The sequence below is a fragment of the Apis laboriosa genome, unplaced genomic scaffold (genome assembly GCF_014066325.1).
Source record: "Apis laboriosa isolate Shangri-la unplaced genomic scaffold, ASM1406632v1 scaffold25_cov139, whole genome shotgun sequence".
Classification (NCBI taxonomy): domain Eukaryota; kingdom Metazoa; phylum Arthropoda; class Insecta; order Hymenoptera; family Apidae; genus Apis; species Apis laboriosa.
The window spans coordinates 3,001,578-3,018,558 of NW_025222552.1; the positions used below are offsets into that span (position 1 = coordinate 3,001,578).

Consider the following 16,981-nt stretch of genomic DNA (forward strand, 5'->3'; position numbering starts at 1 on the left):
TATCGTCTTATTCTTAAAATTTATCTATTTGTTTCATTTTTAAAATTTTAGTCTCTATCATAATTTTTAATATCTTTTTATTCTTTTCTCTTTTTCCTTTCTCTCTTTTCCACTGTTTCATATAGAATTTTTTTTTTCATTTTTTTTTCATTTTTTTTTCTTCAATATTTGAGTGTTTTTTGTATTTTTTATTATTCCATTTTTTTTCTTTTTCTTTTTATATTTATTTCTATTTTTATCGTTCCTCTTATTTTGATTATTATTATTATTATTATTATATTAACAGAAAATAATTTGAATTTCTTCAATTTTCTCATTTGATATTTTTATTTCCTGATTTCTATCTCTTTTTTTTTTATAATTTGATATTTATTTATTTTTTTTTTGATTTTGATTCTTTTTTTTATTTTAATTATTTTTTTTTCCTTTCACCTTTGTCTTTTATTTTCTCCTTATTATTTTATCTTTTTGTGTTTTTTAATATTAATATATCTCCGAATCCATATTTCCTTTTTTCTATTACAGATGTTTTTTTTTATCAATATTTTTTATAATTTTTTAAATCTATTCTTTTCTCATTTTTTCTTTTTTGTACATTCTTTTCTATCTTTTATTATTTTACACCTTCTAAAGCTATTTTTTCCTTTTTTAAATTCTCGCTCTTATTTACTTTTTTTTACATCCGATTTATTTCATTGTCACAGATATTATTAATTTTTTGTACCGAATATGAAACTACATAATATTATTTTTTATTAATGAACAACATTAAATATTTTTTAATAAATTAATAATTTTCTAATAAACAATAAATAACGATTATAATCTTCGAAAGATTTAATTAGTATGATGATTTCTATAATATATGTCAAAATTATTGAAATTAATTCTTTTCAAAACTGTATAGTTATTTAATAACTATATCTTTAAAAAATATTTTTATTGATATCTTGGAAATTAAAATTAGTAAAAATAACAATATATGTAGATAAAAGAAAAAATTGTTCAAAATATTGAAGTTTAGCAACATATTTCAAAATCACCTAAAATGATAAGAAACTTCCTTTTTTTTTAAATTATTAATTTATCGACGAAACAAAATTTATAGATAAAAAATAATGATTAATATATATATATATATATATATATATATATGTAATATAAATTATTAATCTGAATCTTTAAAATAAAAATTAATAGTTAATTTGTTTTTTTTAATTTAGAAACTGAAAAAAAATTATGATTGATTTTGGTTCTTTTTACCTTTTATTTCTACAACAATTATGAGAAAGAAAGATTTCAACTTATATCGAATTTATATTGAATTATAATTATTGAATAATTAATTGAATATTTAATTACTTTCTTTATAGATTTTATGATTTTAGTTCTATAAATATATGTTTATATTGTATATATAATAATTAATATATACAAAATGAAGCATTTAAATTATTTCTGTTATTGGTAATAGAAAAACATATTATTCAAACTTGCATGATATTAAAAGATAATAAATAATTTTTCATGATATAGTATGATATAATTTTTTATGATTTTTTTATGATAGATGATTAAACTCATATGTGAGATCAACTTTCATTTTTTAAATTGAATAATATATTTTTTTTTATGTATCGTGTAAAAGAGTGTTTTAAAATGTATATTAATCAAATGTTTAATCAAATGGATCATTATTCATTATTATGAAAGGTAATTAAGGTAACTGTAAAGAAAAATAATTTATTGAATTTTATTATGTGAATAATTGAATATTTTATATAATAGCAATAATTATACTAGTATATTATTTATTTAAATGTTTTTTATAAATAAATTGTCTATATAAATTGTAATTTATAATGATTTATTAATTGACTTGTTTGATATAAAAGATTTACATATATATATATATACATATTTACATATGCCAAATAATGTGAGACAAAATAGTTTTATTCATTCTTTAACGATCTATAGTATTTAACATATTAAAAGAAAAAATTATATTTGAAAAACTAAAAATAAATAATAAATAACATATACCTTATGTCTTATAGTTATTTTTAATTTATAAATTTTTTAATATCGAATTCTAAGAAATTTCAAAACTAGAAAAATTAAGATCAGAAATCGTCACAAATAAATTAGGAAAATGTTATTATAATCTTATGATGAAACAAATAAAACTATGTAAAGTTATATGCTTAATATTATATTTATTGTTAATAAATTAAAGTATATACTATATTGATTTTTTACAATTGCTTTTAATTAATTAATAATTGCAATTAATTGCAATTAATTTTTTAACATAAAAAATCTTAATAAAAAAAAACATTTGATCTAGAATTATCTGTTAAATATATCAAAACAGATCATGTTGAATAATTTATATATTTGAAAGGCAAATATAAGTATCGTTTAAGTTTAATCTAATGAAAATATAGCGTTTGCGGTACCAAAGATGAAAAAATGCTGATTTTTAGTATAAAAATGAATTGGAAATATATTTAAATAGAATAAAATAATAGAAATAAAATTTCTATTATTAATATAGAAATGAATTTTTTCATATAGAATTTTGTTTTTGAGAAAATCAAATTTAATTTCTATGTATATTTAAATAATTAATATATTAATATAATAATATATATATTATTTCCTGTTGCAGTAATATTAGATAATTCGTTCTAAAAGAAACAAAGTTATAAATTAATATGATGAATTAATATCATTTATATATTTGATTAAATATAAATACGTTATTATTAAATTATGATTATCTAGTTCGATGAAAGACATTTCTATTAACTTATGAACTAAAATAATTAAACTATTAAGATTTACTTTTTATTACTTTTTAAAATAATATTAATTATTATTTAAAGACAAACATTTAATAGTTAATCAGATTGATATAATGTTGATCAGATCATATTTAATAAATGTATATTCAATTTTTTAACATAATTTTCTCGAAAATGAAATTCAATGAAAATGTGAATAAATTTTTAATCTATATTTTTGATATATTTTTACATTAAAAATCATCTTTTTTTCATTATATATTTAAATATCTTAATATTTTCTATTACATTAGGTTTATTTTCTGTGCAGAAAACCGTGCTGCAAAGTATTAGAGAAGATAATCCAAATTTCACCGGCGAGGCCTACACTAGTTTAGCGATAATCTATGCCGTCTTTGCCACTTGCAACTGGTTAGCACCATCATACATCTCCATAACAGGGCCAAGGGTTGCTATATTGACAGGGGCTTGCTGCTACGTCTTATTCATAGGATCTTTCCTCTGGCCGCAAGACACTTTACTCTATGGCGCATCGTGTATCCTAGGTTTTGGAGCTGCATTGATTTGGACCGGACATGGCCAATATTTAACCGAAAATAGTGATTCGGAAACAATGTCCAGAAATGCTGGAATATTTTGGGCGATTTTTCAGTGTTCAATGTTCGCTGGTAATCTATTTGTATATATTATGTTTACTCATCCTAAGATTGATGCATCGATCAGAATACTCGTATTCAGTGTACTCACTGGATTGGCGGCCCTTGGTATGTGTTTATTGATCACATTGAGAAAAGTTTCGAACAGTCTAGTTTTGGGCGAAGCTGAAGGTGTTTCAAGTGCGGATAAAGAACTTCGAATACCAGAACCTGCAAGGAATAAGCCATTGTTAGCTGCCTGGTATGCTTTAATCGATGCATTAACTCTCTTCATTACGCCTAGAATGCTTTTGTTATCTTTGACTTTTATATACACTGGATTAGTATTGACTTTTTATTCAGGAATCTATTCATCAAGTATTGGGTTTACTAAAGCGATTGGTGATTCGCGTAAAAGTTTAATCGGTCTTTCTGGAATTTTTATTGGAATCGGAGAAGTAATTGGTGGAGCTATTTTCGGTATTTTTGGTTCGAAAGTATCTCGTATTTGTGGCGTTTGGTCGGTGGTGATTATTGGATTTTGCGTACATATGTTTGCTTTTATTTCAATTTTTATTAATCTACCAAATGATTCACCGTTCAAAGATACTGACAGTATAGGATATATTAATCCTTCACCGATTTTAGCAATGGCCGGAAGTCTCGCTCTAGGTTTTGGTGATGCTTGCTTTAACACGCAAGTTTATTCGTTATTAGGATTACTTTTTGTGCAACAAAGCGCACCTGCTTTTGCACTTTTTAAATTTTGCCAATCGGTCGCTGCTGCAATAAGTTTCGCTTATAGCAGTGTTGTTTATCTTTATGTACAGCTTCTTATTTTAACAATTACAATCATTATTGGCACTATTACGTTTTGTTTCGTGGAATACATCACAAGAAGAGAAAGAGAAAATACACAATCGGAGAGCGATTTGACAAGTGAATAAAAACTTTAAGAAAAAATAAAAGAAGAACAAATAATGCTCAAGAAAAAGAATTTATTTTATTCCATATGCAAAAAAAGATAGAAAAATAATATAAATAATTCAATGATTATATCCTGATGTATTTATATAACAAGTAAAAAAAAGCAATGAAATTATATGTTGTCAAATCACTTATAATCATGTAATTCTAGTGTTTAATATCATTTCATAAAAGACTGTATTTTTATACATTATGAATTATAATACTTATTGAATAAGGCAAGTTTTATATATATATTTAATAAAATAGTTTCATTGCTATTGTTGAATAGTAATTATATTAGACTTGTAAAATAAAAATAAAAGATTTATAATTTCTTTAGAACGAGAAAGTTCGTGGCATTTTTATAAAAGTATCATTGTTAAATTTAAATCTATTGTTAATAATAATATATTATTACTATTAAAGCTATGATTTAATTTAAAATATTATTATCAATATAATATAAACCTTATAAAAAAATTTATGTTGTTTTTACTTGTTTATTTGAATATATTTATTCTGTATTTATAATTAAGTTTGGAATATAAAATAATCCATTATTGATATAATGTATTTTTAAAATATTATTTGCGTATAATAAATAATTTATATTTTTATATAAATATTAATATAAATATTACTGAATTAAAATTATGAATTATGTGAATTTTTATTAAAGAAATTTTATTTTCATATTTTATTTAAAAAACACGAACTTCCAATTATGAAAATTGCATAAATACAATGAATTTAAAAAAAAAACTATAAACTATAAAATTAAATTAAATTTGATGTATATATATATATATATATATTCGTGATAATTGAAGTATTAAATAATTTTTTATTGTCAACATTTTAAGAACTTTAAAAAAATAATATTTTTATATTTTGTATATTTATAACAATAATTTGAAAAATATTAACGTATATTATTAATTGATTTTCTATATTATATTAAATTATATATCGAATTATAATTATATACTTAAATTATATACAAATTCATGTACAAAAATATAAATTTTGAAATTATTATAGACTTGAAGAAATTAGTTTATTGTATGAAATATTTTGCATATAGGAATAATAATCTATTTAAGATTTCAAACTATAGGCGAACTTTGAAATTTATTTGAGATTTACTTGAGTTTTATAAGTATGTAAGCTCATATGTTATGGCGTTATAGCATTATATTTATAGAATTAAAATTTTTACTAAACAATATATATCCGTCTCTATTAATAAAATTTGTTTATCATTATTGATTTATATTTGTTAATGAACTGAATATAAAATATTCATAAATTAATTCAGATGTGAAAAATACAATAATATTTATATATGTATATTTTGATCATATTTATAAATATGTATATTTGAATTATAATATAGGAAAATATAATTATATAATATTATAGGAAAATATAATTGTTTTTATAATTATTATTATTATTGAAATCATATAATTATAACTTCATATTATTCAAAAATAACAAAATATATTTTTAATTTATCGGGTATCAAAATATTTTCTATCCATCAATTATTAGAATAGACAATGTTAATGTGATAAATATATTGAATTCTTATTATTTTTAATATTTATTACTTTAACTTTTTTTTTGAATTATGATTTTTAAGTTTGTTCTTTAAAATTTTGTTATAATAAATATTGATATTGAAAAATTTATTATATTAATTATAATGTATTATATTAATAGTAAGATTATAAATTAAAGGACCATGATTAATATCAAATGCTACATTTAAAACGATGCAGTGTATTCTTTTTTCGAAATTTAAGATTTTTAACTGATTACAAATTTGTCAAAATATCAATTCTGATATCTGATATTTTATTACTTTACATTTGATTGATTTTACGATTTCATTATATTATCACTAGAGAAGCATGTCATTATCATTAAATCAATCTTTTTATTCTAATTTTTCAATAAAAGTTTAGTACAATTATATGGATTTTCAAAACAAAGAAAACATTTAAGGATAAAATTGAAGAAGTTAAACAATTCGTAAGTTTTTTTATTTTTATGTGTATAATAATTTGATATATTTAGGAAAGAAAAGTAATTCTAGTAATAAGAAATACTTAAAATTTAAACAAATATCTAAAATTTAAAAAAATCATGCATTTGTTAGTTTTTAGATATTAATTATTAACAAAGTGATTAAAGGAAGAATTTATTTGTATTAGAACTAAAAAGTATAAATTTGCATTGTAATAAAAGTTATTTAATTGCATTGTATTAGTGGAATAATTTTAACTATGATTTTTTTGATAAAAGAGATTATTAATAATTAAAAATTATCTTTTTTTTATTTTTAAATCAATTAGTACATGAATTAGAAATATATTTTTTAAAAATATTGGATTTCAACTTTTCCTTTTTTCATATTCCTATTCCATATTATGCATTGAAACTATTTTTCATCACATTTTTTTAAAATGCTTTACAATAAAAGTAAATTTATTGCTTTTTTTCAAAAGTATTTTAATTAGGAACCATAACTCTTATAAAAGAAAAAAAAGTCAAGTGGATAACAAGTATTTCTTGTATTCGACTAAAGTCATATTGATTACAAATAAGGATTATAATAGATTTAATAATTACACTAAATTTTTTCCTAACAAATTATACCGTAAATCGTTAGCGTTAAGTTTAGAACAGAAAAGGTTCATTCAACGCTAACCAGAGTTGTGCGGACACAGCGTGAATTGCAGAATTTTGATAAATATTATATTTTTTATTTTCCTAGTAATCTATAATATTTTCTATATGTTTATATATCGATATGTTTTTTTTTTTTGATAATTTTCGATTTTAACGAATTTTATTTTAACAAAACCATCCTAGCAATTTCTAACATTGACGATAGAGATTGTAATTGAATTTTTAAGTTCAACCAATATTTGTAAAAATCGCCAAGAAACAGTTATTTTGTTTGCAATTTTAATTGTTTTCGCTTAGAGATGTAAAACTCAAAACCATTTGTTCGATTCAATCTTCGATTTCAATCCATTCTTCCTTCTTCTGGCTAAAGGTTCCTTCAGAATAAAAATTTTTATATTCCAGAAGTTTTTCTAATATGTCAAAAGCCTTCAACGCGTTAGAATATCTAGTTGCGGTTTCTTTAATTAGTATTGTAAAAAGTAGCTAAAAAAATAGTATTGCGACTTTAAAAAATTGAATAACTACTAAGAAAAATAATTACGTAAAATTAAGTAAGAAGTAATTAAGTAATTTAAAGAATTTAATAATTCTTTTAGTTTAAACTTTACCGAAACATTGATGTTTTCAATATTTTTATAACTTGCCGTGTCCGTTGAATTAATTTAGTTTTATTGTCTTAAATAATCTTTAATCGCTAATTGAGTTGCACATTTAATAGTTATATTATTTTATTTCTGCGATAAAAATTTTGCGTTGCATCTTCAAAACACTATTCATAATTTGTGTTATTCATATCAATGCTGAGCAATATCTCTTCATTTTTTTCGTGCTAGATTCAAATCAGATAATAATTCCACAGCTTTCAAAATGTTTCGTTCATTATTGATGGTTATAATATAAATTTATTTTTTTTTAATATCAAATTCTTGTAAAACATAATTTCGTCCTTCAAATAATTCACTGCATTTTTTGTCAACTTTCGTAATTGACAATGTACAATAAAAATTTTTGTTATTTTTTATTAATTGGATATTTATATTCAATCTATTTTTAAGGAAATTATACATCCTATAATTGATTTCTTAATTTCATTTTTTATATTTAAATATTTTTCTGTAACATAATTTATTACTATTTTACTTGATGTAATTAGGAAAATATGTAACTCTTTAAATATTTGACCATCACTTTGAATGAATATGAATCTAATAAAGAAAAAAGTTGATATTCCCGTTTCACGAATTTTATGCAAGCGTTTGTGATTTCTTCACTTGAAAGTTTTTCGCACCAAAAAAGTTTTCGTTCCTTTATAAGATTTTTTCATATTTTTTTTCTTTATTATTTTTCTACTTTTTCATTATATATTTCTGAATATTTACATATCATGTATCTTCTTAAATTTTTAAGATATTCCGTTTCAAATAAAATGCCATAGATTTTGTTTAATTTGAGATTAAAATGGAAAAAATCTTGTATTAACATTCCTTTTATGTTCTATTACAGAAATATATAACAAAAAATAGTAACTATTACTGTAACATAATCATCACGATTACAATGATGAAATAATAATGAAATTACTAAATCAAATAGAAACACAAATTTGACTACCAAGTTTTCTGATACATTTACTATATCTCTAACAATACGAAGACAAAAAAACAATTATACAAGGCAAATAATTATAAATAATTATACATTCATATACGAGTAGAATAGAGTCGTCCGTGACAAAGACAGTCCGTTAACAAACAGATTTTGTGTTGTTCTTATAGTCTATTGGTTTGTCTTATTGTACGAAACTTTCTCAATTTTTCACAGACATATTCCATTCGAAAAAAAATAGATAATTTAATAATTAAATAAATAACCAAAATGAATTTTTTCATCAATAATTATTATCAGCATGTGAAAAAAATTTTTATCATTTTACTGTTATGAGTGATCGAAATAAATTTCTCTCATTGATAGCTGATTTGAATAATCGAAATAATTTTTTTTTATGAATAACAATTATCGAGATCCAAAGTTTTTAAGATCCAAATTTTTGAACATTAATAATTGTTATTTGTAAAAAATGTTTTAAAAAAAATCGATATTTTTTAATCATTTTGTTCTTCGATTTTTCTTTATATTATATATTGATTATATTTCAATAATAAATTAAATTTCAATAATAATTAAATTTTTAATGATTTTTATTATAGAAAATTTTAGAATAATATTATTTTTGGTTTCTGATTTTAATCTCTCGAAATTTTTTCTTCAGTTTCTTTTATCTTTTTTTGATTTTATAAATAAATTAACTGTTGTTGTTAATTTTTAAAAAAATAAATAATTTTTTTTAATTACAAAGTTATGAAGACAGTTACATTGGAAGCAAATAAAAGAAACAGAAAAAACTGATAACGCTTTTAGTTAATTTTGAAATAAACAAAACAAGAGAAAGAAAAAAAATGAAAAATAAATTAGTTTTATAAATATAAGATGAAATTGTTATATTCTCAAAAATTTTTTTTTCAGAAATCAGAATTTTGTTTAATATGAAATTTGAATAAATACAAAAAACAATAAATAAAAACAATAACAATAATAAATAATAATAAATAATAATAATAAAAAACTATTATAATAAATACAAAAAACAAAAATTGTTATAAAATTGTTACAAAAATATTTTAAATGAATAACAGCAATTTACAAAATATTAAATAGATAGGAATTCCATTTTGGATTGTAACTTTTATTTTTTAATTCTTTCATATTAAAAAATTATGTACTGAATTGTATGCTATTAATTACACTCAATTGATCAATCCTTCTAAGGCATGTAATTTTATTTTTTATTTATGTATCCATATTCAGATTGTCGATATTATTAATCGCTATATCGAAGTATTATTCTCGAAACTAATATCTATATCAGCTTAATCAAATATTTAATCCTATATAATTAATATTATTATAATATAATTTAATTTCATACTTTTTACAAGTAAAAAACATATAACATAAATATTTTATCACTTTAGGACTTTGAAAAATTCTGTCTTCAACTATATATAATTATATCATGGAACAAATTGAACTTACTTGATCCTGTAATTAAACGTTGATTTTTATCGTCTTCAATTAATTTCATATTAAATCCGTTTAAATACTTATCATTATTCATAACTGTTCCTTCTTGTGAAGGATGCATCTTCTGCATTCGCAACATATTCATATATATTATCTGATTATTATCTTTTGCCAACTCTTTATCTGTATATGCCATGTTATATATTTGCGAATACGCATATTTCCCATAATTATATGCATTTCTCTTTATATAAATATAAATTATAGACTAGAAGAATATGCTTCAACTATCAAAGACATCTGTTAACTCAAATTTAGCTATAAATTTTCAGTGTTCCGTCAAGAAGAAGACATGTCGACAATATCTACTTACTTCTTTTCTTAGAAAAATATTGCATGTGTATTTTCTTTTTGGATTGATTTCATTTTCATTTGTTTTTATTCCGTAACGAGAATATCTTTTATATTTACATTATACTGAATTATATCCACGCTTTGAGATGAGTGCTCTTCTGTACTTCTTGATTTTATATTTCCATCTCCATAATTTTTGGATCAATGGAAAGAATTTAAACCGTTGCAATGTGGAAGAAAAACCAATCAAAAAAATAGAGGGATTCATCATTATTAGTAAAACAGTACAAAACATTGAATCTGATCCAATACACGAAATCCTAATTTATTCAATTTATTGCATGATACCATTATACATTGGGACAAAAATTCTTAGATACCATCAATAGAAATCTGTGTAAGACCAGTTACTTTAGCTCGAAAAACTTTTTAAAGTTTTTGGCTTTGATGAACGTATTGCCATTTTTAAAATTTCCAAATACATACTCAGGTACTCATTACAGTTTTATATATTTGGATTTATCCTTGGCATTTTACTGACCTCTTCAGATTCAACATTCCCTTCTTTTCAGAATTATTTTCGTCTTCTTGATTGAAAGCTTCAGTTTTTCTATTACATACGAACAGTTGTCCAGATATTTGAAGTTGAGAACGATTATTTTCTATGAGATCACTATGAGAAAATCGTTCATGTAGTTCATATCAAATCGTTCATATCATCATTCATGTGTTATAATCACACATATGCTTTTCGATCCAACAGATTATTGCAACAGATTATTGAAAATCAAATTCCATTTGGTCCCAATATGAATCTCTCTGAACTATCTTGATGTCATGTTGTAAATTTAAAAACATTATTATGTTTTTTAACAAGCTTCATCATGATGTGGTTTTTGAGATAATTCGTTATCTAGGCGACTTCTTTAGTTAATGAACGCCTAATTAATTTTTACATAATAACATCTAACATTTTTTTAATTTTTTTAATTTTTGTCAAAACTGCCGGTCATCCAATATTTTTTCTCATTAGTTTTTTAAAAAAAGAAAAAATTCAATATAATGTTAATGTAATATTAATATAAGATCAATACAAGAAATGAATTATATAACAGAACAAGAATTTCATGTAATTCTTTTTTTTAATGAAAGATTTTCAAGGATACTTTTATTCTATTTTTATTCTTTCTATGTTTTATATTTTCCTATTTAAAATGTATCTAAATAAACCAATATTTAATGTTATAAATACAAACAAAACGTGTTCTTAATTTCATCTGCGGGACAAAATTAAAACCTACATGAAGACGAAATTCAAAACAAAGTCAAGTTTTAATATAATTGTTTAGTTCTAACTGACAAATAATACAATAAAATGTCATTTGTCATTTTAAAATATAAAAATAGAAATAATATATTATATATTAGAAAAATAAACAATTATAATATTTATTGTAAAAAATAAATACTGAAATACGACTTTGAATATTGAAAAATAAAATACATTACAATGTGATAAGACACAAAATGTTGACTCAACAATAAAATTCATATTTTTTTATATAAATGTAATGTTATTTATTATTAATATTATGGCATTTTTATTGTTAATGTTATTTATTATTTTATATAAGTTAATTGCTTTTATAATAAAAAATCGTTAAAAATTGATTGAAGGATGAAATTAGCTTATTGTATATTTAACTCTACATACTTAACTACATATTTAACTCTATATAGCATTACTTAATAACGTTATTAAATCTTCATGAAAATAAGAAAATATTTAAAATATAAAATATGAATATAATTAATTTTTTTTTATATGATTGTAAAAATATTTTATTTCATAAAAATGTAAGATAAATGAAATTATAAAGTTATATTTGGTAATGAACTTATGAGTCAAAACATTAACATATATTTAAATTATATTTTTTACATATGAAAGCATTATATTTATTATAGACTTATTTTGTTATTTTTCGTAAAACAGAAAGTCATATAAATTATTGTACGTGTTGCAACAGTGACAATGGTTTTTATATCACTGGTTATATCCACAAAATTTATAAATTTAAGTTATATTTTATTTCTGTAATATTTTTTTATAGCTGATATTTAATAACAATGTTCCAATTAGAATTTTCATTATATCATTAATTTAGAGAACAAAATCTTTTTCAATTTTTTTTTATTAAATTGATATATATATATTATATGGTAATAAGTTTAATACATTATTAAAATAAACATAGTAGTCATTTTTTTTCGAAGATATGTTAGATATTTGTCCAACAATATCTACACCTTCAGTCGCATTGTAAAATTCAACTATTTCTAATATTTATTAATATTAAAATTTATAGACGATAATAAAGAAAAAAATTAGAAACATCATTTGTTTATTTTAATATAAAAAATCAAAATTTTTTTGATTTATACTTTTTTATTGAAACAAAAAAGATATATTTAATTTTTCATTTTTGAATTCTGTAAAGAGATTAACATTTATTTCTTTTTAAAATAGGAAAAATTGTAACATACAGACTTAGATGAAATTATTTAGATAATTAACATAATTAGATGTTAATGGCATAGATATAAATCAATTGTCTATTGTTAAATTTCTATTGAAATTATAGAAGTTGTAGGAATAGATATTTCTTTTATAAAAAGATTTGAATAGATAAACATTAGTTATTTATTTTTTTCTCTAAAAATATTATGGCATTGATTATATATTTTATATTTACGTTATATGTTATCTAATTATATTAACCTATTTTAGTTTTTTTTTTTTTTTTTTTTACGTATGAGAATGAACATCTTTGAGAAGATGAAGGAGGAGAAGATTAAAGGATATTGGATTCTTATTGACTAAATCTATTGACTAAAATCTTTATGGTTTTTCACTATAGGACTTCTATCCAGATCGACAATGATTCTATTGTTCTTGATATAAAAAAGCTTAAGATTGACTCTCGGCGAAAACTGTTTTCATCAGCACGATGATTTTCTTTTTGTATATTTTAGCTCTGATTCATATTCGAATATTCGAGTTCCAGCCAGCCTGAATTAAATTGGAGAAGAAAAGGCCGGCGCTTTCCGTTTCGCGGTTTCATTGTTCTCTATAATGGAGTTATATAAAGATCACAGTTCCTATTTCTTTTTCTATTAATATAGCTTTGATCATGATTGATAAAAAAAATTTCAATCTAGTTCACTTATAAATTCACTTATATTACGGCGTACTTTGTTTTGTTTATTGGATGAATTCTCAAGAGAATGCTATATCATATTCCGTGAAACACCACAATGGCTTTTCTAAGATTCTATCAATATAAAAACCTAAAACAACCGGAGTTCGGAGTATCTGTATCATTCAAATATTATAGTTCATATAGTCCATCTATTTATTTAGAATTGGAAAGATTGCATCAACGCAATCTTTGCAATTTATAACTTTCTCTTCCAATTTGCTACCGATGGATCTGGTATTTCATTTTGGATCGTATGCTGGTAAGTTCTGGCAGAAATATTTTATTTCTGGCGTACATACATATAAGTAAACATAATCTTCCTAATATATGGAATAATAATAATCTGTCAGCAGCATTACTGTTTAAGAGATTTTACAACATTTCTAGATATCAAGTCACTTGCTTATCAAGTCACTGGGACTCTATAGAGCTATGGTCCAACTTCTATATAGACACGGCAAATTTTTTCATGCAAGTAAGTGAACTTGCTTTTTTCAACTGAAATGATTTTTTCCAATTAGGATCAAAATGGATCTTGAAGCGCTGGAGATTGGCTAAAAGAAGACTGAAGTATCTTATCATGTTTCTGAATGCATCCTCAATATCAAATATATGATAATAAATCATAAATAATGATAAATCATAAATAAAAAAATGTAAACATAATCAGGATGAACATGCTCATCGAATAAAACCAAGCCTTGGTCTTATGTGGAATCATTTTCAACGGATGATGAGAACCATAGAGAACATATCCATCTTTATAAGGCGAACAATTCTTTTTTTTTCTTACTTTTGATTGATCAGTGTATCATAAATATGTTACGTCAGGCATACAGGATGATCCGCAATATCGTATGTGATGTCCCTTTATATGAATCCACATTATAATGAATTTAACATTAACTCCTGTGAGACATATTCTATGCATAACATACTAACTTAGAAATTTTATGTTTTATGTATTTTATGTTTTATATATTTTATGTATTTGTATCAAAAGTAATTTCCCATTACTTGTTTCATGTAGGTAGACACTTAATGGTACTTTTTTTATTGCTGTCTAGGATAGGGAATTAAAAATATTGATAATATTCAATAATACTGCCAATATAACCTCATAGAAGAGAGCTAGTCTAAGAAGATTCTGACGTGTTTAATCATAGAGCGATTTATTTGTACTGATTCTTAATCAAATCGGAATCTTACTGGAACAGGCAATTAAAAAGGTAAAAAGAAATTTCATTCATTTAAAAAATTTCTTCATTTCAAATAGTAAGCAAATAAATCATTAAAAAAATAGTCTATTTTTTTTGTTCCTTAGAAGAATCATCTGTCTTTTCTTTTACAGATTCAGGACTCCTTATTTAAATATATCCTTATTAAAATATATGTCAAATAATTGATACAGTTTTGACCTGAGAAAATCTCAGTATCTTGGTTGGATCAATACCTAAATACGATCAGTGATGTCGATGAAACTTTGTTTGTTAGCTGCAAAGCGTTTAAGAACTAACTATTCTAGAAGAATCCATCGTTAATTTTTATGTATATGATAGTAAAATCTAGTTCAATAGCTATTCAAAAGGTACAAATCCGCTGCCTAACCATAAATGGAATTTTTCATGGGGAAAATCGATATAATAAATTTGCTATTGAAATTTTCCAGGATTAATACCAAGAGGAATATCGAGAGATCATATCTTATAGCCTAGATATTCCTGGCACAAATTTTAATTCGAAAATGCATATACTCCGTTCATAACGAAATGTATCCATTCTATCCATTTTCTTGTACGCTTAAGAAATAAACATAATTTGATGAATCGCTTTGCCATTTTTTTATATATATGATAACAATCCCTATCTCTAAATTAGCTAAGACTTCTAGAAATTCTACTGACTTTCTGATCCGAATTTTTATTAGACTTTAAACAAAGAAACGCTGCAGTCTCCCATATATAAAGTCGTATTGAAATATATTTTGGTATACATAACATATGTATTTATAACATACGATATTCTATTTTACTTATGTATTTTGAATTCTAAGTGACGATAGTATTGAAAGAATCAGAATCTCGATTTTCAAGATCGAGATCTTCCATATTATCCAATTTCCTTGCTGTCAATAATTCATTCAAATAGTGTCCAATTAAAAGGAAAGACGGAATTTCAATTTTAATCTTTTCTTTTGATATTTTTACAGTGTGCAAAATCCGAATATCATCAAGATTTAGAAGTAATTTTCTTATTTTGATTGAATGCGCAATTTATTTAATTCCTTCCTAAAAGCGACCGAAATTAACCAAAATTAACGTCTTTTGGTCTTGGAATTTCCAGAATCAAGCACTCGTGATTTATTTTTTTATAGATGAATTTTTTTAATATTGATCAAACTTATTCTTGAAACGAATCAGAAATAGCGTCATATTTGAACATTTCGGCATATATTGTTTTCATTTTTAAAGTGATGCATATTAATCGAGTTAGCTGGTCAAAAATCCATTTTAAAAATTTTAATTAAAATTTTAATTAATACTTAAGATAATTAAATATATTAGGAACAATATTTTTTTATTATGTTTTATAGAAACAAAGTTTTGCTTTAACTGGCCGAATTATGAAGGTGATAATTTTTATCTTTTAAAAAAAACGTAATTCTATGGCGCAGTGAAGAAGATATTTTTCGAGACGATAGTACTGAAGGATTAATTGGTGAATATAGCCAGCAATTCCAGGCAAGTTGCCCTCCGATTTGTTCAGACATAGCAGCTCTATCACAAAATACTGATGTACGATATATCATGGAAATTATGCAAATAAATTCCATTTCTTTTTATAATTATAGATGATGAGTAGAGTAAGAGGAAGCTACGAAATAATAACAAGACCAAATTTGTTAATGTAGCAATACTGTGAGAACGACATGTGTTTTCCTGATAAGATTGGAATGCTTTGATTTTTAAAAAAAACTCAAATGTTAGGTAAAAACAATATGATATAAATCGTTTACATCATTGTATAACATGTGCTTTTATTTCTATCAATAATGACAAAGAAATGCATCATAGATATCTGCAATATTTTTCACGATGACGAAATAGAAAATAGCTTATTGATAATGCAATATATGTTATATATTAGACTAAGAAAAAATATAATTTTTAAA

The 16,981-nt window shown here is 22.4% G+C and overlaps 1 protein-coding gene across 5 annotated transcripts in view; it reads left to right on the forward strand.

Moving 5' to 3' along the window:
• LOC122713605 (UNC93-like protein MFSD11) overlaps nucleotides 1-15,611 on the forward strand; it is a 41,738-nt gene extending 26,127 nt beyond the window's left edge. Inside the window, exons 1-5 of one of the 5 annotated variants that reach the window (XR_006346514.1) lie at nucleotides 13,294-14,068; nucleotides 14,197-14,284; nucleotides 14,877-15,038; nucleotides 15,161-15,397; nucleotides 15,479-15,611. Coding sequence is in view for 1 of the 5 variants with exons in the window: in XM_043934206.1 (XP_043790141.1) it covers nucleotides 3,121-4,392 (1,272 nt within the window). In the remaining 4 variants the exon portion in view is untranslated. Of the gene's footprint in view, nucleotides 1-3,120; nucleotides 4,646-13,291; nucleotides 15,039-15,160; nucleotides 15,398-15,478 lie in introns of those variants that run through there. The other 4 variants (XR_006346512.1, XR_006346513.1, XR_006346511.1 and 1 more) reach the window with 4 other exon arrangements.
• Nucleotides 15,612-16,981: the final 1,370 nt, after the last annotated feature.